General features: G+C 55.6%; 4 protein-coding genes across 4 annotated transcripts; 1 reads left to right on the plus strand and 3 right to left on the minus strand.

The window, feature by feature from the left end:
* The first annotated feature begins 1,365 nt into the window (after nt 1–1,365).
* RAB3A (RAB3A, member RAS oncogene family) lies at nt 1,366–5,448 on the plus strand. The gene is made up of 5 exons (XM_080929063.1): nt 1,366–1,497; nt 2,469–2,696; nt 3,303–3,421; nt 4,018–4,142; nt 4,742–5,448. The coding sequence occupies exons 2-5, from the start codon at nt 2,469–2,471 to the stop codon at nt 4,930–4,932; spliced, it is 663 nt and encodes a 220-aa protein (XP_080785189.1). The 5' UTR covers nt 1,366–1,497; the 3' UTR covers nt 4,933–5,448.
* Nucleotides 5,449–5,495: 47 nt separating this feature from the next.
* On the minus strand, nt 5,496–7,701 carry MPV17L2 (MPV17 mitochondrial inner membrane protein like 2). Its single transcript, XM_080929064.1, has 5 exons — nt 7,490–7,701; nt 7,147–7,317; nt 6,131–6,207; nt 5,898–6,026; nt 5,496–5,819 (listed from the first exon to the last, which is right to left on the minus strand). Exons 1-5 carry the CDS (start codon nt 7,674–7,676, stop codon nt 5,781–5,783), a joined length of 603 nt encoding a protein of 200 aa, XP_080785190.1. The 5' UTR covers nt 7,677–7,701; the 3' UTR covers nt 5,496–5,780.
* A 1,763-nt stretch (nt 7,702–9,464) lies between these two features.
* Nucleotides 9,465–13,509, minus strand: IFI30 (IFI30 lysosomal thiol reductase). Its single transcript, XM_080928339.1, has 7 exons — nt 13,337–13,509; nt 11,494–11,676; nt 11,311–11,385; nt 11,138–11,230; nt 10,373–10,525; nt 9,802–9,855; nt 9,465–9,715 (listed from the first exon to the last, which is right to left on the minus strand). Exons 1-7 carry the CDS (start codon nt 13,457–13,459, stop codon nt 9,650–9,652), a joined length of 747 nt encoding a protein of 248 aa, XP_080784465.1. The 5' UTR covers nt 13,460–13,509; the 3' UTR covers nt 9,465–9,649.
* A 999-nt stretch (nt 13,510–14,508) lies between these two features.
* PIK3R2 (phosphoinositide-3-kinase regulatory subunit 2) lies at nt 14,509–23,585 on the minus strand. Its single transcript, XM_080929108.1, has 16 exons — nt 23,468–23,585; nt 21,496–22,206; nt 19,398–19,490; nt 19,164–19,214; nt 18,943–19,074; nt 18,648–18,846; nt 18,000–18,085; nt 17,761–17,869; nt 17,574–17,672; nt 17,311–17,491; nt 17,102–17,227; nt 16,675–16,817; nt 16,367–16,543; nt 16,125–16,196; nt 15,855–16,025; nt 14,509–15,701 (listed from the first exon to the last, which is right to left on the minus strand). The coding sequence occupies exons 2-16, from the start codon at nt 21,815–21,817 to the stop codon at nt 15,494–15,496; spliced, it is 2,169 nt and encodes a 722-aa protein (XP_080785234.1). The 5' UTR covers nt 21,818–22,206; nt 23,468–23,585; the 3' UTR covers nt 14,509–15,493.
* Nucleotides 23,586–24,045: the final 460 nt, after the last annotated feature.

Here is a 24,045-nt window from a genome sequence, read left to right on the forward strand (position 1 = left end):
CCAGGCGACAAGTTATTCTGGTCCCTTGGCGCCTCCGCAGCTGGCTGTGCGGTCTGTAAACGGGGCCAGGCCACGTTCCCACTTCGACTTCCTGTGGGGATGGAAGTGATGAGGACCGAGCCGCACGCACGGGGAGGAAAAACAGAAAAGACCCACATTCCCACTGTGGCAGGAAGATTTGCGGGAATGAGTCCTGTGTTATCTTGGTCTGGAAGTCTGCATTTCTACGCCCAGCTTCCTAAGACACAGGGTCGCCTGGGTCCAAGTGTCCATATCATAAAGGGCATGGAGTGGTTGCTCTCGAACCTTCTCTGCTTTTTTTGGTCTTTTATTACAATTTTGGAAGAGTTACGGGTCGGGATACTTCTGAGCTCTAAGTGCCCGAGGAAGCAAGGTGCGTCCTCCTGGGACTGTCAGACCCCTTTCTCTGCACAGAACCGGATCTTCTTCGGTTTCTTTGCTACGGGGTTTTATGTGGATCAGGCTGTCTGCAAGATACTATGTAACTGAGGATGATCTTGGATTTCTGTACCCCCCCTTCCCTTCCAGTGCAGAGAACTGGGGGCCTGGATCAACCCATGCCTTTGTGTTGCAATGCAGGCTCCCCACCAAACTGGAAAGTATCTTCAGCACATTAAAAAACACTTTTTAAAGTTTATTATTATTTTTTGCTTGTTTATTTTGCTTTTTGAGACAAGTTTCTCTTCCCAGTCCTGCTGTCCTAGAACTCACGCTGTAGACCAGGCTGGTCTTGAATTCACAGAGATCTAGACCAGGCTAGTCTCGAATTCACAGAGATCTGCCCCCAATTGCCTTTTGAGTGCTGGGATGAAAAACTCTGTCTTTTCTTTAATGGGTCTTTTGAGCCCTAAAATGTAAGCAAGATGCATGCTTTTTATCCCAACACTTGTGAGATGCAGGCTGGAGGATCAAGAGTTCAAGATTAGCCTCTGCTACTTGGCATGTTCGAGGCCAGCCTGCTACACGTGACCATTTCTCAAACCAAAACTTAAACTCCTGAGTGCTGCACGTCTCAAGAGCAAGGAAGGGCCAGGGACTTCTAACCACAAATTTCCAACCAGAGCTGGGTCCTGGTCTCGGGCTCTCCGCCCTTCAAATACCTGGTAGTCGCCACTGGGCGGCTAAAGACGTAGCTGTGTGCTGATTCGATATACAGCCCATCGCTCGAGAGCATGGGCCAATGAGAACTTCATGCCTCTCTAGAGCCCGGTCCTCCAGTGGCTTCCAGGCCCCGTCCCCCTCCGGTCTGCTCGGGCCAGTGGGGCTCCGCGGCTGTCGACGCGGCCCCTCCCCTAACGTCACAGCTTCATTTGCATAGAAAGCCCCGCCCCTGGCTTTGCAGGACGTCAGCGAGGACTGCAGGGGCCTGAGCCTCCGCCGCCGCCTGCAGCCCCCGCATCCTCTTCTGGGGCTCGGTCGCCACCGCAGTCTCCACGGTCGCCGTCGCCAGCGTTGTCTCAGCTTAAAGAGGGCAAGGTGAGCGCAACCCAGGGTCACACACTGCAGAGCCCGCTTTGCACTGACAGCGGGGGATCAAGGGGAGAGCGCGACTCGGATGGAGTGGCTATAGGTCTCAAATTTAGCATTCTGCATCCCGCACTCCGCACCCGGCACCCCTCACCCTTAACCTAGCACCTGGGCCGGGGCTCTGCGACAGAGGGGGAGGGGAAGGCCAGGCCTTGCGGGAGGCTTGTGCGTGCTCGTGCTCGTGGGGTGAACACGCGTGTGCGCGCCCGGTGGGCATGGAGAGGCTCGCGTGACCTCAGGACGCGCAGCGTGCACACTTGTGAAACCTTGTGCGTGCATGGTGCGCGTGCGCGTGGGTCTCAGTTCAAGTATGAGCTCACACGCTTATGGAGACATAAGTGCAGTCGTGCACGGGTGCAGGGAGCTGTGCTCAAACATGGGCTTGCACACACTATCCATGTCTGCTTGTTTCTCCTGTTAGTACCACTCTTGCATGCTGAGCAGGGGTTTGGGTATGCATGCCCTAGATGCTTCATTGTGCTAGAGTGTGTATGTGTATGTGTGTGTGTGTGTGTGTGTGTGCGCGCGTGCGCGCGCCCACGCGAATGAATTTGTGCCTGTGAGCCTGCGTTCATCCAGTCTCCATCACGTGATGCGGCTATCTCTGGGCCCCAGTCCTTCCAGGAGAGGAATAAGGATGAGGGGGAACTGGGGCCCCTCCTGCACTCACGCTCCCGCGTGGGTCTCTTTAGGGTAATGAGAGACTGATGGGAAGACAGATGAGGCCTCAGTCTCACCTCAGGGTGCAGGGGAGGTTCACAGCCTCCTTAAAACCTTGGGCCTGTCAAGGTCACAGCTCTGCCTCTGCTGGGGGAGGTGGGCATGTGACATTGGGGAGGCCTCACCTATCCCTGTGCAGTGCCCACCCTGTGTGTGGTCCAGCAGCTCCCCTCAGGCCCTCTGTGCTCCGCCTCCCGCAGATGGCATCGGCCACGGATTCTCGCTACGGGCAGAAGGAGTCCTCAGACCAGAACTTCGACTATATGTTCAAGATCCTGATCATTGGGAACAGCAGTGTGGGCAAAACCTCCTTCCTCTTCCGCTATGCAGACGACTCCTTCACTCCGGCCTTCGTCAGCACCGTTGGCATAGATTTCAAGGTCAAAACCATCTACCGCAACGACAAGAGGATCAAACTGCAGATCTGGGTGTGTAGGGCTGGAGGGGAAAAGTCTTCCCGTCCCCCAGTGGGGCTCAAGAATGCAGGTGTTCTCAACTCCCCCACTGTGGTCCATAAAACAAGGAAGCTGGGTACCAGAGGCTACCAACTGGTGCTGAGATTTAAGGTCTGCATCTTTACTGCCCAGTATGAGTTTCTTGGGTTTTTTTTTCTACTCTTTTTTAAAAAAAGACTTATTGTATTTATGATTACACCGTTGCTGTCATCAGACACACCAGAAGAGAGCATCAGATCCCATTACAGATGGTTGTGAGCCACCATGTGGTTGCTGGGAATTGAACTCAGGACCTCTGGAAGAGCACTCAGTGCTCTTAACCACTGAGCCATCTCTCCAGCACCAGTTTCTTGTTTTCTTAAGCCCTGGGAGTCCCACTTCACTTCTGGCATAGTGTGGCGTAGGGTATTTAGACAGCACCCAGTATGTGATTGTCACGTGACTAAGTGATCCCACAGTGATTCTGCTTTTTCTGACCCACTGCCCCTGGGCCTCAAAGTGGTTGCCTGGACAACCTCAGAGCACATTTTCTCTCAGAGGGGCTGCTGTGAGATCCCTTCTGACCTCTCTCTCCCTCAGGACACAGCAGGGCAAGAGCGGTACCGCACCATCACCACGGCCTATTACCGGGGCGCCATGGGTTTCATCCTGATGTATGACATCACCAACGAGGAGTCCTTCAATGCAGTGCAGGACTGGTGAGCAGCCCACCCACTCAGGAAATAGAAGACTCAGAAGAATGGGATTGAGGTGGCTGGAGCTATGGCTTAGTTGGTGGAGTGCCCGCCTGGCTAGGACAAAGTCCAAAAGACAACAAAGAATAGTACTCTGGTGGGACAGACCATGTGGGCTGTTCCCAAGGCTTGGGGTTGTGGAAGAAACAAGGTAACTAGTAAGCTAGACAAGGGGTCTTCCATGGATCTGCAGCACTGCCCTGTTCTGCCCACCCAGGCAATGGTCGGCCATGTTTGTGGTCCCAGCTACTTGGGAAGCTCAGACAGAACCACCTGAGCTCACTTGTCTGACATCAAGTGGTTCTCTGCCCGAGCACTTGCCTAGCAGGTGAGAACCTGGATTCCAGCCGAAGTACCACAGATGAATCCCCCAGGTCTCAGTATCCCATGTATTGGAACAACAGCCATCTCCCCAGCATTTGGGAGGCAAGAAAATGGAGAGGTCCAGGATAACCTGGGCTTATAGGGTGGGTGGTCTCTTTTCCAAAGGCTAGACACAGGGACTCAGGGATAGGGCTGGGTCCTTTGGCTTCCTCTTCAGCCTCTGGCTGCCTCCACAGGGCCACTCAGATCAAAACTTATTCATGGGACAATGCCCAGGTGCTGCTGGTGGGGAACAAGTGTGACATGGAAGACGAGCGAGTGGTGTCCTCGGAACGTGGCCGGCAGCTGGCTGACCACCTGGGTGAGTTACTGAGACCCAGACCCCTGATAGTGACACACCCAGTGTTTCATGGATCAGTGCTTGGATCCAGGTGGTTCACACTTGAGAAAACTAGGCCTTATTCAGGGGGCTTTGGCCATGTCTTGATGGACATGGGGATGTTTGCCGTGTCGGCTGACAGCCATGGGCTACCTTCAAGGTGCTGGGCCTGTGAAGAAGTTTTTGAACTGGAAAAAGAAACGTGGGTGAAAGAGGCCAAGCCTTGCTTCTTGGAAGCCGGTGTGGGAAGGGTGGTTGTTGGTATAGGCAGAAAAGTGACAGCGGTCTATGACCGCCCCCTAGAGGAACCGGCTGTCACTGCATGCTGAGCTGCCAAAAACCAGGTCACAGAGGTTGTCTTTGGAAAGGGACTATTGAGTCTAACTGGGGAGGCAGGTGGGACGTCTCACTAGGTTCAGTCAATATTAGCCAGAGGGACGGTGGTAACCGCTCATCCAGGCCAGTGTGACCTCCCTTGGTCCCCTCCAGTGCCTCTAAGGAAGTGAGGGCGGCCCTCAGAGCGGGCCTGGAGTGTCTAGAGACTGCAGCTCCACTGTCCTCTCCATTCTCTCCTGACGCAGGCTTTGAGTTCTTTGAGGCCAGCGCCAAGGACAACATTAATGTCAAGCAGACCTTTGAACGTCTGGTGGACGTGATTTGTGAGAAGATGTCAGAGTCCCTGGATACTGCAGACCCTGCGGTCACAGGTGTGAAGCAGGGCCCACAGCTCACTGACCAGCAGGCACCACCTCATCAGGATTGTGCCTGCTGAGCCACTTCCCTTCCCTGCTGCCAGGGGTGCGTCCCCCAGCCCCACCCCCTATTTATTATTGTAGCTATTTATTTATTTATTGAGGATGCGCCCCGAGCGCGCCCCTCCTACCCTGTACATATCTCCACCCAGCTCTGCCGTGGTGTATTGTGGTCACTGCTGCTTCCTCTCCTCTTAAGACCCCTTACCCCCCATTTTTGTTTTTGTAAACCACCCCATCCACAGTTGTCAGTTGTGAAGAGGGGACCAGATGTCACTCTGCAGCAGGTTGATGGAAGATGGCAGGGCCTGCCAGCCTTGAGGCTGGGGGATTGCCATATGGACCACCTGGTTGACAGACTGGCTTCCTGCTTCCCTGGGCCTTCTGCCCTATACTTTGGGATAGATAGGGTGTGGGGGGATATATTTCACTACTTTGGGATACCCCCAAGCTGTTTTGACGTCATGAGTGTCAAATGTGTCCCACACTTCCCTAGAAGTTATGAACACTACAGTCAATAAAGCAAGTGGACCTTGCTGAGTCTCTGCCGGCCCAGCCTCTGCACCAGCCCACAAAGCAGTCCTTGACATTGAAAGAGAATTTAATGAAATTTCTGCATGGCTGCCCAGCCTTGCTCAAGTTTTCTGAGGCCAAACCAGACCCTACTTCAAGACCGTGGAGGTGTCCTTGCTTTTGTCCAGGCAGACTGAGGACTTCATGGTCCCAGTGGAAGCTGGGGACAGCCTGTGCTCGCGGCTGCTCCACATGGGAACAGCCTGGGTTTTGGACATGGCCCAGAGCTTTTAACCTGCTTCAGAGTCTCCTATGGGAGCGTGTCCATCCACCAACTCTCTGCTGAGCTTTGGGTTCAGTCTGCACAGCCTGGAGTCTGAAGAGGTTCAGGGGCCTGTATGCAGCAGAAGGACGGTCACACAGGCACAGAGTGGAACCCAAGCCCTCCCTCCCTCCACGGGGTTGAGCTCACCCAGTACTTCAGATAGGACAGGTATGTGTCCCAGCCCAGTGTCAGCCCATTGATATAAGTGACTCGGAAATGAGAAGGGATGAAGAGGAAGTTCACCAGCTGGGCAGCCGGCCACACACACCAGTCAGCCTGCGGAAAGGAGGGGCGGCTGTGAGGGCAGGGCTTGGCAAGTGGGTGGGGCTAAGGCCGTGGGGGTGGAGCCGTGCTGAGAGAGCTCACACGTGCACGCCCACCTTGTAGAAGTCCCAGAATTTGGCGCGCAACTCCTGGCAGCTCTCCTCTAGTGTCTGGCCCTCCAGGCTGCCAAGGCCTGGGAAGAAGGAAAACACGAATGTAAAGGCTGAGGTGGCTGCAAGGCAGAAGCACCGGGGCGAGTCCAGGGAAATGAAAGGCTGGTGTCAGGGAACCTGAGTTGCTGCTTATGAAAACATGAAGGTGTGCCTTAGGAGGTCATGAGCCCGATCCCTGTGTTAACAGTTACCTTTAAGTCGATATGACTTAGCCTAGACTCACCAGGGAGTCTCCAGGGGCTGTGTGCATGACTGGCCTGTGGCATGCTTGTATAGGCTTAGGCAGTTAAGTTAGCTGGTGACTGGAGAAGTAATCTGAGCAAAGCAAGAGACCGTGCCGTGCTCTCTGGCTGAGATGTGACTAGCTGTGTGCAGTTCCTGCCTTGATTTCCCTGCAACTGTACCTGAAAAACCCTTTCTGCCCCAAACTCCTTTTGGTCAGGAGGTTTGAGAAAGTCGGGAGTGGTGGCCTACATTAATCTCAGCACTCAGGGAGGCAGAGGCAGGCACATCTCTTTGGCTGCACAGCCCTCCTGGTTTACATAGAGATGTTCAGGCTAGGTGGGACTACACTGAGTCCCTGTCTCAAAATGGGAAACAGGAAACGGCTATGGCCCTGTTGGTAGCAAACTCAAGGCAGTCTGGGTACATGATGCCTCCTAGAACAAAGCAAAACAAAGCCAAAATAATAAAAGGCCCCCTCCGAGCATGGTGGCATATTCCTGTAATCCCAGTACTGAGGGGCGAGGGGAGGGAGAAGCAGGAGGATCTCTGTGAGCTTGAGACCAGGATGATCTTTAGAGCAAGTTCCAGGACAGCAAGGACAATAGAGAAACTCTGTCTTGGGGGGGGGGGGCGGGGGGAGACAGAAGATTAGAGAAGGCCAGTCAGCACTCTCTTCAGCAAAAACCATGCTCTACCCATCACCACTTCTGAAGCCAGAGTCCTGGGCTCCTTACCCAGGAAGTACCAGACGCCCAGTATGGGAGATGCCACCATTTGATCCACTAGCACCTTCTTCATCACACTCGGGAAGCTTCGTAGACCCGACGCGGGGAGGAGGCGGTCCAACCACAGGTACCAGAAGTGTAGGAAGGGGCCCATGCTGCAGCCCACCGCGAACATGCTGGCTGCGAACAGAAAGAGTCAAATCAGGACCTCCTGGTGAGGTGCAGGACCCATGAGAGTGGGTGCCCGGTCCCAGGGTGATTGACAGGCCCCCATGAAGGTAGGTGCCCGGTCCAAGGCTAACCGATAGGTCCCTCTGGGGGTCCTTTTCGTTCGCAGACCGGTCCCGCTCACCTGAGCGCCGGGCGCTGAATCTCTGTCCAGGCCGCGCGCGCACTTCCCAGGCCTGTCGCGCGCCATCGCCCGCGGCCATAAGCACGCCGCAGCCCAGTGTGTTGGTGACAAGCAGCGCGCGGCCCTGGAACAGCGGGCGCCCCGCAGCCAGCGCCTTGCGTGCCCAGCTCCAGCCGCCCGGAGCCATCGCCGCGACCGACACAAGCAGCCGCAGCAGCCCGAGCGCCGGACGCGCGCCAATCACATGCCGCGCCGAAGAACCGCCCTAGTCAGAACGGACCAATCCAAAGTCCAAAAGCTCCGCCTCTTGAAGAACATGACCAATCGTTCTCAAGCGTTGCGGCACGCCGCTCACGCCGAACACGGAAGTCCTGCTTTGCTTTACCCGCCCTTTTCCTGCTCTCAGCGGACCAATAGGCAGGCGCACATGAGTCTCGCAGGCACTCCCCCCGTGGTGTCCCGCCCCCTGAGCCGAGCTGGCCAATCGTGGGTTGTTGCCTCCTGCTGAGCCTCCTTGCCCAACAAAGCTTCCTGGGAACAGGCGGGGCGAGGAGCAATTACTTCTCTGCTCAGACTTGACCTTGACGTGACCTCTCTTGCGCCAGCGAAGCTGCTTAGGCAAGTTCATGGGCCTAACCTCAGCTGTTTGAGACCTGTTCTCATGTAGCCTAGGCTAGCCTTGAACTACTCCACCTTCGTGCCAACAAGTCTGCGATTTGAAGACTAAATAGGAGTTTATTATGCAAAATTCATGTATTGATCTCTTCACAGCTACTTTGTCTCTGCAAAAACAAACATCCTTAGTTCCTTTATTCTTTAACAGAATTCAGCCACCAAACTGTTCTCTTCTGAAGCCCAGGTTCCCGAATATCTCACCTACCCTTTCCTTATTTCTTGCTACAGTGAATACAAACCCCCGATGCCCACCAAGTGTCTCTATAACTAAGGATTTATCCATGGATTTCTGTTCTGCCTAAAATGCCTCTCATAATAAACTCTTAATCCACACATCCCATCCTCCAGCCCTCATTCCTCCCCTGATCTATCCTGATTTCATTAAACTAGAGACAGGTTTGGTTCTGCATTTCCTGGACAGCAGACTCATTGGTCCTTGGCATCTTAAGGTGTGATGGTCAATGCTGTTAGACAGAATCTAGAGTCACCTTGAAGACAAGCTCCTGGGGCATGTGAGATGGCTGGTTTAGAGCAGTGGTTCTCTGAGACCCTTTAATTCAGTTCCTCCTGTTGTGGTGACCCCAACTGTTAGGTAATTTTGCTACTGTTATGAATTGTAACTATCTGATATGTGACCCCTGGGAAAGAGTTGTTTGACCCCACCTAGGGGTCTGGACCCACAGGGTGAGAGCCAATGGTTTAGATTGTGATAGCTGGGGTGGAAAGACACCCCCCAGGTGGGTGGCACTATCCTATAAGCTGGAGTTCTGGACAAATTAAAAAGTTGCAAGTGCCTGGGTATGGGGGCCCATGTCTTAGTTCCAGCACTCAAGAGGCCGAGGCAGGTCTATCTGTGATTTTGAGGTTAGCCTGCTCTACAGAGCAAGTTCCAGGACAGCCTGGGCTACATGGAAAACCCAGTCTCTAGCCCCTCCCCCAAATAGGAGAAAGTGGGTGGGGCATCAGCATTGGCCTCCCTGCTTCCTGACTATGCACACAATGTGACATCAAGCTCCCGCACGCCCGCACGCTCTCTCTCTCTCTCTCTCTCTCTCTCTCTCACACACACACACACACACAAACAAGATGGGCTATACTCTCACAAGGTAAGCCAGCATATGCCTTTCCTCCCTTAAGTAGTTTTTGTATTTTGTCATACAAATGAAAAGGTAACTCGTAGAGACCAGAGTTTTTTGGCTTTTCTGATGAGGCATGAACTCCAGGGTCTGGGGCATTGAGTGCTGAGCAACAGCTCCACATTAAAGACAAAAACACAAGCTTCAACTCCAGGAAAAAGGAATCATAGCAATATAGATTATTTATTCCATGAATTTAAATTTAGCACCATTTGAAAATAAGGCAGGATTCTTGACTCTGAGGAGTTTTGAGACTGAGTTTTATGGGACATGTGCAGGTTTTTCATGGTGAGGAGCAACTCTTGTAGGTTTCCAATGTGAACAGCAGTTTTTCTTGGGACAATGACCTTCACTTATAGCAGACCTCCCTAGGGAAGTCGGCCATGGAGGAACAGATGTCTGGCTTCTCCACTCCCTGGAGGAGGATGACAGGCTAGGAGTGGGGAGGCAATGGGCAGACTCAACCCCCCCAGAAAATCCCAGGGTTCGAGCCCAGCTTACCTGGTAGAGCTGACAAACCAAGCTCAGGAGCTGGCTGAGGTCCTTCAGTGGTTTCTGCACATCACAGGAGACATGATTAAGCACAATCAGGTGGAGCTGATGCAGGAGGATTACTGATAGCTCCAGAACAATCTCAGTTATACTGACTTAGGCAGGCTGGCTGCTCTGTCACTCTGACTCTTGTGTGAGGCCAGAGCTCAAAATGGGAAATCTTTGGTTATTTCTGCTTTGGTGTCTTTTTTTTAATTAAAATAATATTTTTAGATTTGTTTATCTCATTTCATGTGTAAGGGTGTTTTGCCAGCATGTATGCCTGTATACCATGTTAAGTAGTACCCGTGGTGACCACAAGAGGACAGTAGATCCCTGGAGCTGGAGTGTCAGCAGCAAGCTGCCACCTGGGTGCTGGGACTTGAATCCAGCTCATCTGCAAGGGCCAGTGTTCTTAACCGCTGAGCCTGGAGTCACGGACACTCACTGCTGGGGAACATACCACCACACTCACCTTTTTATAAGAGTCTGGGGCTTTGAACTCAGACTGTGCTTCCCTGGCCATCTAGAGAGTTCTTACCTCATTGACCAGGACCCAGGGCACATACTCATGGGGTGGCTGTAGGGCGTCTGTGAGCTGGGCATTCTCATGCATGAGCTGTGTGCCCTGCTTTCCGGTGGCACACTCCATGATGCTTTCTGGTGACACCTCAGGAGCATACACCTGCAGGCACTATGGGGCGAGGAGGGCACATTGTTCAGTTTCCTCGTTATTTCGCCATCATCTCCCAAGTGGCCCCAGACAAGCCTCTCCCCTCTCGTCGTCAGCCTGGGTGGAGGTTCCTTGAAGCTGAACCTTTGGTTGCTCCTGCATTTGCTGGAACACCAGATTTGCAGCCTCTGTCCCCTATCATCTCAGGGCCTTCGTACATGATCCCTCTGCCGGTAGCAACCTAGTCCTTTCTTGGTGTCTCCTAGGTGCTCACCCTACCTCACGTTCCAGTCCCACCAAAGGAACAGGATTGGGAGTGTCCCACAGGCTCCAGGAGGCTGGGAGGCCACAGTAGCCATTGGAGAGTTGTGACTCAACCTTTGTACGTTATTTCCCACAATGCCCTGGGAAGCAGGCTCAGTCTGGCTTATCTCCTGTCACCTGTCTTGTGTCTACAGATAGTGAAGATTCGGCTCTGCGCTTTAGGCTCTGCTCATAGGCCTAAAGGTTTTCCAGTAGAGAAACTACACAGGAAAAAGTCACCGCCCAGGGCTTGGGGGCCACGGCTCAGGGGTGGAGCCCTTGCCTAGATAAAGGAGCCCTGGCTGAACAACCTCCTATCCGGCAACTCACAGGTCCCAGTTTCTTCTCCATCTCCTCCATCTCCTCCATACAGACGATGGTTAGGAATGCCACTTCCTTTTCCAGCTTATCCAGCAGACAGGCCTGGAGAGGCAGGCAAATGAGAAAGTGAAAGTGGCCGACCCGCCTCCCTCCGCGGCAGGTCTGCACGGCAGCGTCCTTACCTCCACCTTGTTCAGTCTACACTCCAGCTCCCCGTGCTGGCACGTGAACTCCCATGTACCGCTGACATTTCTCTCCTGTAAGATGGATCTTGGTGAGCGCAGGTGACCAGGAAAGTGACCAGGTGTTCCTGTCCCTGGGCATCCCTCCTGCTTCCGTTTCCCTGCCCTCCCAACCCCCAGCACCTGTGCGTTCCCGTAGGGCACCAGGGTGATGTTGATGATCTCCATAACCATCAGCCAAGTTGGGAACAAATCTCGGACAAGGAAGTAGCGACAAGCCCCACACAGAGACTCATAGTAGAGGCTGACGTTGACAGGTGGTATGGGGGACAACGGGCGTGGACTGAAGAGGGACAGGTTGTGGGCCTAAAAGGAAGAGAGGCGTCTGGTGAGGTGCAGCCCCTGTCATCTCCAGGCTTTCTTCTTCTTCTTTTTAACTGTTGCCTTTTCTGTTTTTTGTTTTTTTTTATTTAATATTTAATGTATATGACTACACTGTAGCTGTTTTCAGACTCACTAGAAGAGGGCATCAGATCCCATTACAGATGGTTGTGAGTCACCATGTGGTTGCTGGGATTTGAACTCAGGACCTCTGGAAGAGCAGTCAGTGCTCTTAACTGCTGAGCCATCTCTCCAGCCTATCCCCAGGCTTTCCAGCCCTGTTACCCCTGCAGAGGGCAGCCCTATGCCAAGACACTAATAGTTTGGTCAGCCTTGTGGCACTGGAACCACCGCTCTTGCCCCAGATGACAGGGACCAGGGGTATCCGTTGCTATGGAAAAGACCAAACATTCCCAGCATATGTTGGTTCAGACGCCCACCTACACCCAGAAGCAAGTTACATCACAGCCCACAGAAAGGCTGTCCCCCTCTCTCCCGTTCTCTTTCTTTTCTCTTTCTTCTCTCTCCCCCTTGTCCAGTCGTTTCATTAAACCTCTCCCACTTGGAACCACCGTGTTGGTGTGGTTTGTCCAGATGCAAGCTGCGATTTCTATCCCAACACTGGGGCTGGAGGTGTTTTTGCACATGTTGGGTGAGCAGTCTCCCTATAAGCCACGCCCCAGACCCTTTGAGGTTTTCTAGGCTCTAGATCATGTTCCGCAATCACAGTTTATCTGCAAAACAGAACCCAAGAGGCTCTCAAACATCAGGTGCTTGGTGAATGCACAATCTTTAACTAAATTAAGGAAGTGCTAAGACATGCCTGTTTCTAGCACACAGGAGGCAGAGAAGAGTTCCAGGCCAGTTTGGTCTACACAATGAGTTCCAGGACAGTCAGCGCTACAGTGAGAATCTGTCCCCTCCACAAACAAAGCAGAAAACCAAACCAAATCAAAACAATAGCAAAATAAGAATAAAAATAAGATATGTTCTCTCTCAGCCTTGTCTGTTCAGAGATGCGCTCTCTGAAGCCAAATGCATGAAGCCCCCTCGTAATTTTGCGCGCCAGAGCTGAGCTGAAGCCTTTCACTCACAAGAGAGGACTCTATTTATTCTTTCTCTCCAGGGACCCAGGCCTGATGCGTGCAGAGACTTCCTGTCCCCGCGGAGGGCGGGCCCGAGTCTGAACTAGACTCTAAGGCGTGCGGGGCATGTGTTTGCTCCAAGTCAGAAGCACGCTAGCCCTCTCTTCTTTGGCTGGAACCCACGCGGTAAGCGACAAGAATTGCGTGAGGGTGGAGACCAGACAGTAGCTCAACAGGTCTGGAGCAGAACACCCCCTACACCCCGCGCGCCCGTCCCTCAGCTCTTGACTCGGACCTATACCGTAGGTGGTTGATAAATGCTCAGGCAAGGCGGGCAGGGGATACCTGCGTTTTTCAGACCTAAGATGGGGAAGCGAAAGGGTGTGGACACCGTGCTCAGTGTCCAGGGACTGGATGGAGTGGCGGCCCTGAGCGTGACAGCTTCCCCTAGAGATTTTGGAGTTCCCCGAATGAGTTCACGGAATTAGTGCAGAGAAGTCCCTATGCAGAAAGACTGGCGGGTATCTGACCCTCGGCCCTTCCTACGTCGTAGTCCTTACCTTGCGGGTGGCGGCGCCCTCGGAGAATCCTTGCAGCAAGGACGCCGTGGTTGCTCTGGGAACCTGGAGTTGGAACAGCAGAAGCAGAAGGGACAAGAATGGTAGGAATGGAGACCAGGACATGGCAGGGAGCAAAAAGCTGTCTGGACGGCTTGACTAGGCCAGGGAGGCGGGAGAAGTTAAAGCAAGTGGAGGCCCCAGGGAGGCGGGAGACTTTAAAGCAAATGTGGGCCCCACCCACTGAGGCCACACCCACCCACTGAGGCCACACCCACCCAGACTCCTCCTAACCCTGGGCCTCCTTTTCGAAGGCTCCGCCTCGGCCAGGTGCTGGCCCCAAATCACGAGGCCGCAGGACTCTGTCCAGCCTCCCGCCCTCCGTGGCCAGCATGTCCTGTCACGTGAGGCTTTTGGATAAGGAATGAGAAGGGGGAACTCCAGACAGTGACCGGCCGAGGGACAAGGCAGAGTCCTCATGTCCTTCCCTTGAGCTCAGCGGAGGTCCGGGAGTGACACAATCTTATCATTAATTCTTACCCCTACCGCTCCAGATCAGCCCCGCCCGGCACACCCCCACCCCCGCTGATTCAGGCCCCAAGGCAAACTGGTAAACTTCCCATCTCTGAGCTCCTGGGCCCTGGCTTGGGTTGAGGACATAGCTGGGGTACTTGCTTCCAGCACTGAGTGTGTGGGCAGAGATGTGCCTGGACTCCAGGACCCTGCCTCTTTCCATCATCTGCGCTTTCCCAGTTTGTGAAACGGGGCACGAGTGACATACGACTGTGGGTGGTCACCAGGAAAGAATCCGAGGTGACCTCGGCTGGGACTGGAGCCTCTGCACCAAGTCAGATTGAAAATTGAACACTGGGTCTTTTGGGGAAGTGATAGGCCACAGCAGGAAAAGCTCCAGCTCCAAGTGTGAGACACCCCGGCTTTCTGTGTGCAGGAGATAGCAAACCACAGGGGAAGGCGATTTCCAGAGTTCCACAGCTGATAGACAGCTATAGGCAGAGACTACTCAAGCGATGCCCCCAGCCCCTCACAGGGAGATTCTAAGGGAGGGGTTCCACGCCCCAAGCACAGGTAACATTTGTTTCCTTTAATGTTGATTTGTGCCTCTCCCGCTAAGGCCTCAGCTTCCAGAATCTGGAATCACAAGGTGCTGTTTGTCTTAGGTCACTTGCAGGATGCAGGGAGAACCCAGGCCAGCTGAGCCCGTGGTGTTGTGGGTCAGGAATGGGCTCTGTCCAAAGGCACTCTCAGATGATAGGGACACATGCTAGTGTAGATGGAGGGGGATGGAGCACAAGTAATCTCCATGTGTTCCTCCCCACGACAGGACTTTTGAGCACAGGTCCTGGGGTCTTGTCAGCAGACATGTGGAGGGGCCAGAGCCTGGCTTCCCCTCACAACTCAGGGAGACTAGGGACAAGAGACATCCGCCTGGAGAGATTGTTGCCACCTCTCTTCCCCGTGAGGAAGTTAGGGCGTCATCTGAGGGCACAGCTGGTGCCTGTCTGAGCACCCTGGAGCTGGGGCACCAGAAGGTTGTGTGGGGGTTGGGGCTCCCTGGAAGGCCAGGATATGGGGCAGGGCCAAGTTGCACCACTGGGCTTCACGACCATGGGCAGGCCAGAGTCCGTCGTTCACAACACGGGTTAAGAATTCCAGTCCCCAAAGACACTCAGCCGACAGGTACAATGTTTCATATTCGTATCAATAAACGTACCGTACAAAACCCGCTGCCCATCAGCCCTGAGCAGGTATGGGGTCCAGGGAGCAGGGACACACCCAGGGCCCTTGTCCCATAGGGGAGGCGATTGCACAGTCAGGAGAACAGCGCAGGGCCTGGGCGAGGGCCGGAGTTTATATTTTGTCCTCAGGAGGGAGCTTCTCGGCAGCTGCAGGGTAACCCCGTGACTGGTTTCACTTCGACCTTAAGAGGGGAAGTTGGGGTCCGCGGGGCGGGTCCCGCCCGGCCCCAAGCGTCCAGGCCTGAGTTCCTGGAAACCACCTACCGCAGTTCCTTTCTAACCCCGGGGATATGGCTTTAAGAACTCGGGGCGCCCAGGCCAGTGGCCCCCGCAGCCTTGTAAACATGGCAGGCGTGGCGGGAGGATGGCCTCCAGCGTGTGTTCACCAGGAGAGGGGGAGCACTCAGCGTGCAGCAGGCGGCGGGCCAGGCCCGGGGGCGCGAACGGGGTGGGCGAGGGTGACGGTGAGCGCGTCGTTGTGCTGCACAAGTGATGCGTGCTGGTAGTGCAGCACCAGCTCCTTCAGGGACCCGTACAGGTTATAGGGCTCTGCAAAGCCGAAGCCAGTGGCCGTGCGGTAGATGACACAGTGCTTCGTGTCGCCGTCCACCCTGCGCGGCCAAAAGGGCAGTTCAGAGGAAAAGCTATGTCGGCCTTCCCACCCCGCCTGCTCCTGCCCCTCCTCCCTGTCAAGCTCAACAGGGCCCAGCACACAATGGGTTCAACACAAATGACTCAACCCCAGCCCATAGCCCAGCACTCACACCACGGAGCATGCGTAACAGCCCCTCTGGCTGCTCTCCCGGATGAGGAAGGTTCCATCTCGTTTGCCACTCAGCATCTCCTCCGCCTGTGTGCGGTTGATCTTGCCTACGTACCATGTGCGTTCCTCGTGGTGAGGGAGGGCGTCCTCATCCTCCATCAGTGAATACTGGCTGTGGGGTGAGAGGAGCCTGGTGATCTCTCATCCTCCACCAAGCACGCACCCCCTCCCCTTTATGAAGTCCTTTCGTCTTTTGCAGCACATCACTCACTCCTCAGTCTCGTTCTTGATTCCCAGCCATTCGTTGATCTTCCTCTGTCGGGCACCTTTCTGGGTGAGCCACCTGACAGGGGAGAGGTAAGTGAGCATGTGCAGGGGAAACTGAGGTAAACCAGAGCCGGTTCCAAGTGCAGTATCTCTGGCAACCCAAAGGGGCGCCTGGAACCTGGTGGTTTGCCCAGCACTACAGTGATGCGCACGAGCGCCCCCTGGTGAGGGGAGGGTGCGACTCACACGAGGTACTGGTCCCTGATCTTGCGCAGCTGCATGAGGTCAGGCTTGAGACTGTTCATGCGCTTGTCAATCTCACGGTTGTCCGAGGCCTGCGCCCGCAGATCCTGCTCCAGCTTCGTACGGCTTTCATGTATCTCCGCGATGCGAGACTTGAGTCGCTCAGAGTTCAGCAGGATCCTGAGTAAAGGGCAGGGTGAACGCCTATGCGCCCTCCAAATTCCATTTCCACTAACCGCCAGCCTCCTAGTCCACCTTCCTTTCCTTCTTGCCCCGTGCCCACTAGAGAGGACGCACAGAAGCCCACGCACCTCTGCATCTCCTTCTCATTGCCCTCTCGCCGGAAGCGCTCCAAATACTCCTTGCTGCACTTTTCCTGAGTCTGGCCCTGTTCTTCGAAGATCTTGATAGTCTCGTTGAAGGCTTCTATGGCTGTGCGCTTCATCTGAAGCTCCTGGGGGCAGGGTGGGTCTCAGTAACGCCCAGGTCCTAAAGTCTGCCACTGGGAGTGGAGGGTAATTCTGCCTGTCTCCTTCACTGAGAACGATATTCAAACAGTGCTGGCTGGCTGGCCTCGGCCTACAAACCCCACGCTACACACCCACCATTCCTTCGTACTCATCTTTCGGACTCCAAAACCTGGCCATCTGAGAACCTCTGAGAGGAAATGCTGTCTAGCACTGTGTGCTTGGGGGAGGGGCACAGTCTCGGGCCACCCCTCTGTGCCCAGCCCAGTACCTGGGAGGTCCGTGTGTACTCTTCGTACAGCTGGTCATACTCGCGGCTCTTGTCCTGGTACTGCTGGTGGTAGACCTTGAGTTGGGCGCCCACAGCTTCCACGCTGTCCTCCTTCACCACCTGGTCCTGCACCCCACAACACACCATCAGTGCTTTCCCTCCAAACCCAGGCCCAACCAAGGCCCACGCACCCTCAGTGCAGAACACACTTGTTGGTACTTGGACACAGGGTAGAGAAGGCGCGTGTCCAGCTTGGCGTTGTACTGGGCCAGTGACTCGTGGCGGTAATGGGAGATGAGTTCCACCACGGAGCAGAAGGTGAGGGGCTCTGAGAAGCCATAGTGACCATCCCGGTGGAAGACTTTGATCAGCTTGTTGTTCCCGCCTTTCCTGTGTGGCAGGGGTGAGGCCGTTATCCCAGGAGGCCTCCCCAGCACGAGTTTCCCCTCTGACCCCACTGCCTGGGCACTACCTGAGGGTGAGCGTGTACTCTCCTTGGATCTTGCTGGATGCATCTCGGACTAAGAAGGTACCATCAGGTGTGTCCCGGAGCCTCTCGTTCACCTCTTCCCTGAGAAACAGAGGTATGGCCTGTCCACACACACACACACACACACACACACACACACACAGCTCATCTTTTGCTGCAGCTGAACTACCTGGAGATGTCCCCCCAGTACCACTCTGCATCCTGAAGCGAGGGTGGGCTCCCTCCATTAGCCAGAGCCGTGGGTGCCGGCTTCGCCTTAGAGGGTTTTGGTGGCAGTGCTGGGGAGACAGAAAACACATGTGCATTACACACCAAGTGCATACTGTTGCTGCAAATAGCACGTACACATTAAGTGCTAACTGAATATGACACTGGCTGCAGACTGGCATCTATGAGAATGGGAGTCACCTGGGGGGGCGGCATCTTGCTCATCCACATGCTCCTGCACCAGCCTCTCCAGCAGCAGCACGGGGAAGTCGGGTACAGGATCACTCCTAAGGGCAAGTAGGGGTGTCAAGGTCTGGGAGTGACAGCTGCACCATGTGTGAGAAGATGGGACAGCAGGTGTGGATCACAATTGGCTGTGCGGGAAGACAGGTGCAGCAAGACATGTGCAATGGGAGCTCCAGGAGGAAAACAGGAAGTAAAACGGTGCCTGTGTGCAGACTTGATGGACCCTCTCTACTTCTAGTTCCCTCACTTTGGCCCCAGGAGCTTGGATCCTTGTGTCCCGTCCCACAGTGAAAGCCCTGTCCAAATGCAGAACCCCCTGCCCCGCTCCCTCTGCCTTATAGAGAGGTTCCCCTTGGCCCCACCCCTGCCCCCTCCCTCTGCCTTATAAGGAGGTTCTCCTTGGCCCCACCCCTGCCCCCTCCCTCTGCATTATGAAGAGGTTCTCCTTGGCCCCACCTATCTTAACGATCCCTAAGCTTTTGATCCCTTCTGGCCCCTCCCATCAGGGAAAACTACTGTCCCTTTCCCTCATTTCTGGGACCCATCCCACAAGTGACGACCACGCCCACCAAATCACACCTGGTCAGGGCTCCGCCCACTCACCCATCACCCTCGCCCCCTGGCGGAGGTGCACGCAGCAGCAGCGGCCCGAAGGCACTGGCCAGTGCATGGACAGCTGTGGTTGGCGAGGGTGCTCTGCGGGCCACGCGGCCCAGGTGCTGCAGCAGGAACTGCAGTGTGAGCGCCTGGTGCAGCGGCAGTGTCGGGGGTTCAAGCACCAGCCCCACAGGCCCCGAACCCTCTGCGGGCAGAGACAGCCAAAGCAGTCAGTCAGGCCAGTGACCACCCAGGTATCCATCCCTTGGTCCCTTGCCCACCCTGCTCTGCTAGGCTTTACCCCGTAGCGCCCGATACGCTTCTGCTGCAGCTTCAGGGGTCACCAGGGCTGCAGGCAACGCCAGCAGGAAGCCCTTAACAGCATCGTACAAGGTGGTGCGGTCCCACTGCTCCAAGTCACTCAAGGACCAGTCTGCAAGTATGGCAAAGCCTCACAGTCCAGCCTGGCAAATTTGCCTGCCCCGCCCATCACGGGGTGGGGGAGTGAACAGAATCTCTGACCTGTCCGTGGTGCGGGCAGCTCCGGTCTACTGTAGCATTCACTGTCCAGCTCTGGGAGAAGGGGACTTACATGACTGACCAGCATACATCACATGGGGCCCATAACACCTCCCCATTAGGTATCATTCTTTCCCCAGCCAGCAAGGAACCCACAGCACCCCAGCTCTGCCTCTGCCCTTGAAAAGACCAGGATGGAGCCCTCCACCCTAGCAAGCAGGAATACTAGGACCTCACCTCCTTGCTCAATGGCTTCTATCAGCTTCACCAGAATCGGGGGAGCAGGGTCAGGTGGGGAAAACTGCTCTGCCAGGTCTGCCAGTCCGTGGCCTGGAGGAAGGGACAGGGTGTGACCCCTCACGCTTCTATGCCAACTAGGGAACCCCGGGCCACCGGGAGGGCTGTTGTCAGTGGGGATTATTTCTGAAGTTTATCACAAGGAACCTGCAAGTCCAGGGACAGGGACACCAAGGACCGTGAAAGCTGAGTGCAAGGTGTGGGAGTGGATGCCCATCACTCCAGCACTCCGGGTTGACGGCAGGAGGATGGCTGGTTCCAGGCTAGCCTGGGTTACACGGAACCTGTCTCCAAAACCAAAACAGGTGTCAGTGCAGACAGAGTCCGTATTAGGCTGGAACTAGCGGAGAAGCAAGCGCCAGCCCTCTTCACTTCAAATATATACACATGGTTGCACCTGTGTGATTTCGAGGAAAGTTCATACGGGTTTTGGCTCTACTACGGTCAGCTGTGCATCCCTGACCTTGTGGATCACCCTCTCTGGGCTTCACACTTCAAAGAAAATCACCAGATTGTAGTATCTCTTTTTTTTTTTTTTTTTTTTAAGATCTTTTTATTTTGAGACAGGTTGTCAGTATATAGACCAGGCTGGCCTATAACTCACAAAGATCCTCCTGTCTCTGCTTCCCAGAGTGCTGGGCTTAAAGGCCGGGGGCCACCAAGTCTGATGCTCTTTTGTTTGGCTCTGAAGCAGAGTCCTACTATGTAGCCCTGTAAACACAAAGCAATTCTCTGGCTGGGATGCCAGGCATCCCCACACCTGTCTTCCACCCTCCCCCACCCCAGCCTCCAGGCCCAACCCCCTCCCAGTAGTGCCTGGTTCCCATGCAGGGCCTTTTGTGCATAGGTGTCTGCCTGGCCTTGGCAAGGTTCTGCCTGCCCCTACCATCTGGGTTGGCTCTGGCCCTCTGCAGGGATGCCCCGGCATGCAGCAGGGGCAAGCCAGGGCCTGCAGGGCCTCTCTGAGTGGCGCTGGCCTAGCTGTATGGAAAAAGGAAAAAGAAACAACACCCCTAAACCCAAAGGAGGGAAGAGGAGCTGAGCAGCCTGCCAGCAGGAGAGGAAGACGTTAACAGCCAGGGACCCCAATGCCAAACGAAGGCCCCATGGCGAAAGCCTCACCCCCTTTGAGAGAAAGCAAGGGAGTACTGAGGAGTTGGCTGAGTGGTTCCAGGTGGTTCTTCAGGACCTGGAGGAACAGCCTTGGCTGGTGGGGAAACTGAGCCTGCATAAGTTTGCCCTAAGTCCTGAAGGTTTGAGTGTGAGGCGGGTGTGTGAGATGGCTGGACCCTGGCCAGCCTGGGGAGGGCGGCGGCTGTTACTGGGGCAGCCACAGCTCTGGCTGTGAGCCCAGATGGGCTGGGGCCCTGCAGTTCTCAGGTCCAGGCCTGGGCTCTGGGGACACCAGATGCTGTGTGGCCTGAGCCAACCTTCCAGGCCTCAGCTGTGCTGCAGATCCACCCCAAGTGAGGGGCTCCAACATGTAACTGTTTGCACTGGGCACTGAAGCCGCATCACTAGCCTCAGAACTCTACATGATCCTCCTGTCTCAGCCTTCCCAATGCTGGTTTAGTGGCATGCACCACCATGTTCTGGCTGCCTGTGTCGTCAACAGGTTTGTGGGGTCCTTGCCTTCCACTCTGCTGCAAGCCATGGCTCAGCACCCCACCTTTCCTGGGCTTATAGCTCAGCAAGGACAGGGTTAGAGGCTCACATAGAGAACCTGTCTGCAGCATGCAGGAGGCCTCTGCATCCTACAGAACACTTCCCAAGTTCGCCTTCACTCCCTGCTGGCTGCCTTCTGAACCTGCCTCTGGGACTCTACAGGACTTGTGTTCTGTGCCTGGAGGGCTCCACCCTCAGCTCCTCACCACTCTTGTCACCAGAGTGACACATTCTCACTTCCTGACCAGGACCTGGCTCCAGGGGTGAGCTTACTACAGCAGGGTCCCAATAAAAGTCCTCCATATTCACCAAAGAGAACACAGAACAGACTGAAGGTCTGAGGGTACAGGTGCCTTCCAAGGTGTCTGCTCACCTGACTCAGAAGGTCCATCCAAGGGCCTGGCAGGCAACGGACGGGGCCCCCGTGGGCGAGGGCCTGGTCGAGCCAGAGCCACAGGTCCTAGGAACTCCACATATGTTCCAGGGAAGTCCCCTCGCTGCCGGGTGCGCTCGTTGAAGCCAGGCATCCAGCCCACGTTGTGTGGGTATCTCTCTCCTCCATCAGCCACACCCAGGGCCTGCAGAGCCACCCGGCTCACCACCAGGAGGTCACCAGGGAGCAGCTCCAGGTCCTCAGGCCGCTCCCGGCGGAATGGGTACACAGCCCTGTACTGGAAGCCCTCAGCACCCGCCATGGCTGGGCCTGGGGAGGGTCTGGACAGTCAGGTGGCTTCCGGGGGCTCCAGGGGCCCCATGGGCTGGTGTGGCCTGTGTGCTAGGCTTGCAGACTCTACTTGCAGAAGTCAAGGGCGACCTCGGGGGCCGCTCATGCCTAGCTGGCCATGACTAAAAGCCACTTGTCACACAATCCACCATTTAGTCACCTGTGCGATGATGTCTCTGGTGTTTTCTCAAATCATTCGGCTTGTGTCCCCCATCAGATGGCCAAGCTGGGGTAGGTGGGTCACTCCGTCATTAGCTGGGCTGTGGGTGCCCAAGCTTGCTGGCTCTTCAAGGTGTACCTGACACCAGATGAGGGAACTCAGACCACAGGCTGCTACCATGCTCAGTCAGGGTTACCAGCCTAGAGGACACGGACAAGGCAGAATGAGCCAGGCCAGAATCCTCCAGTGACCTTGGAGCTGGTCCCTGTCCCACCCCTTATCAGCCTTCCCATCTGTAGTGCCCACACTAACAGCCTTTCTTCAGGGTTGCTGAAAGCCAAATGCCTTGCTGTCCCCACTAGGTTTGGGGGAACTGAAGTTCAGTGCTCTCTGAAGGACCCCCCCACTCATCAGGAGGAAGCCAACCACAGATGTACCCAAGTCCAAGGCAGAAACAAAGACAGGGACCACATGGCCAGTTAGATTTGGGGCTAATGGGGGACCCCTAGAAGGGGTTGAACACCTGAGCAGTGGACATAGCCTAGCAAGAGCTGTGGCCTGGGTAGGCATCCAAAGAAACAGAAGTCTTGGTCGCTGCAGGGGGAGGAACAGACAGGATGCAGTGTCCCCAGCTTGCCTTAGTCTGGAGCTCTCTGGTGATGTGCTAGAGGGGAGGTGTCAAGAACCATGATCACCTTAGTGCCACAGTAGGATTGGGACAGGAGTTGGACACCACATCGGGTCCTAGCCTGGGTCCCAATTCTAGCCTGCAGTTCTATCCTCTGTGCAACCTCCTGGGGGACCGAGGGTGACAGGTCCTCAGATGGGAACAGGACAATGCATAGACAGACTAGTCCCTGCAAAGGCCTGATGGTAGAAGACGACTGCCCAGGATGCACGATGGCTTTCTGAAAGGAGCCATCACACAGGCGCTTAGCGTGCCAAGGGGAGGGTCTGGGCTTCATCCCCAGATCTCCGGACCCGGTGCAGGTGTCCTAGAGGGACTTAGGGCTTCATGCTCCAGGGTACCTGGCATGACTCACTGTCCGGCCTCTTGTATTCTGCATGTTATAGGTAGGGAAAATGAGTGTCGGAGAGGCCTCTCCTAAGAAAGCCACCCGTCCGCCCGCCCCCGTGCCGTGCACGTCTGCACACCATGGGGCGGGGGAAGGGTATCGCGGAACCCCTAATGCAAAAGGAGAGGCCTAGGGTGCTCGCGTAATCTGCGTGCTCACACAGGCGAGCCCCTAGACCCTCGTGCACCCCGAAGATCCCCGGACGACGGAAGTGGTCGGATCACGGGTCGTGTCCCGAAGCTCTCAGCCCCGTTGCGGGCGGGGACCTCCCGGCCTTAGAGACCCCGTCTTAACCCTGCAGGCTGCACAGCCCCACGGTCGGTTCGGAGCCCGGTTCTGCGCGGCCCCCACGCTCCTCGGGTTCTCGCCGCCGCCATCGACTCACCCACTCCGGCCGCCGTCGCCACCACCACGACCGCCGCCACCGTCGCCGCAGCCGCGGGATCCCTGCGTCAGCCGCCGTCGCCGCGGTTCCAAACCTTCGGGCCCGCCCCCAGGCGGAACTAGCCGAGCGCACTCGGGCCGGGAGGGCGGTCCTTTAACCCCACACGAGGCGGAGCCCGAAGACTGGGGCACGCGGGTATGCTTCCGGAAACTCCCGAATGTACTCCCGCGGGAATGGTAGGCTGTAGTTTGCCACGAGACAGCCGAGGCTGACCGGAAACAGCCGAGCACAGCCGATTCGAGAGCGCATTTAGGGTGCCGCTGGCCTGGCCGTGAGGCGGTCGAGGGCCTACGAAAACACTGGGAAGTGAAAGGGTCCGGAATGCATTCGGTCCGAACTCGGTAGGACTGGGGACTCTGAGATACCTGAGCCATTCCGGAAATAGCTGAACGTGCTACAGCAGCTTTTTCTTTTCTTTCTTTCATTTTTTTTTTTAAGTCGTGACCAACAAGACCGCGGAGCGTGTCTGGAAGGAACCTAACGACCTCAAATATAGGTCTTGGGAGTTGACTCGGAGG

Source organism: Micromys minutus (assembly GCF_963924665.1).
Source record: "Micromys minutus genome assembly, chromosome: 14".
NCBI lineage: Eukaryota > Metazoa > Chordata > Mammalia > Rodentia > Muridae > Micromys > Micromys minutus.

Bases quoted from the DNA above. Each gene is read 5' to 3' on its own strand.
- PIK3R2 (XM_080929108.1), bottom strand. From the start codon at position 21,817: ATGGCGGGTGCTGAGGGCTTCCAGTACAGGGCTGTGTACCCATTCCGC. The intron at 19,075-19,163 runs GTCAGAGATTCT...CCATACTTGCAG, and splicing joins GCTGCCCGCACCACGGACAG to ACTGGTCCTTGAGTGACTTG. The intron at 16,197-16,366 runs GTGAGTCGCACC...CTCCCCTGTCAG, and splicing joins ATCAGGGACCAGTACCTCGT to GTGGCTCACCCAGAAAGGTG.
- RAB3A (XM_080929063.1), top strand. From the start codon at position 2,469: ATGGCATCGGCCACGGATTCTCGCTACGGGCAGAAGGAGTCCTCAGAC. The intron at 3,422-4,017 runs GTGAGCAGCCCA...CTGCCTCCACAG, and splicing joins TTCAATGCAGTGCAGGACTG to GGCCACTCAGATCAAAACTT. The intron at 4,143-4,741 runs GTGAGTTACTGA...CTCCTGACGCAG, and splicing joins GCAGCTGGCTGACCACCTGG to GCTTTGAGTTCTTTGAGGCC.
- MPV17L2 (XM_080929064.1), bottom strand. From the start codon at position 7,676: ATGGCTCCGGGCGGCTGGAGCTGGGCACGCAAGGCGCTGGCTGCGGGG. The intron at 7,318-7,489 runs GTGAGCGGGACC...TTCTGTTCGCAG, and splicing joins ATTCAGCGCCCGGCGCTCAG to CCAGCATGTTCGCGGTGGGC. The intron at 6,027-6,130 runs GTGGGCGTGCAC...TCCTTTCCGCAG, and splicing joins AATTCTGGGACTTCTACAAG to GCTGACTGGTGTGTGTGGCC.
- IFI30 (XM_080928339.1), bottom strand. From the start codon at position 13,459: ATGTCCTGGTCTCCATTCCTACCATTCTTGTCCCTTCTGCTTCTGCTG. The intron at 11,386-11,493 runs GTGCTGGGGGTT...TCCATCTTACAG, and splicing joins TGCCCTACGGGAACGCACAG to GAGAGAAATGTCAGCGGTAC. The intron at 9,716-9,801 runs GTAAGCTGGGCT...ATCCTCCTCCAG, and splicing joins TGGTTTGTCAGCTCTACCAG to GGAGTGGAGAAGCCAGACAT.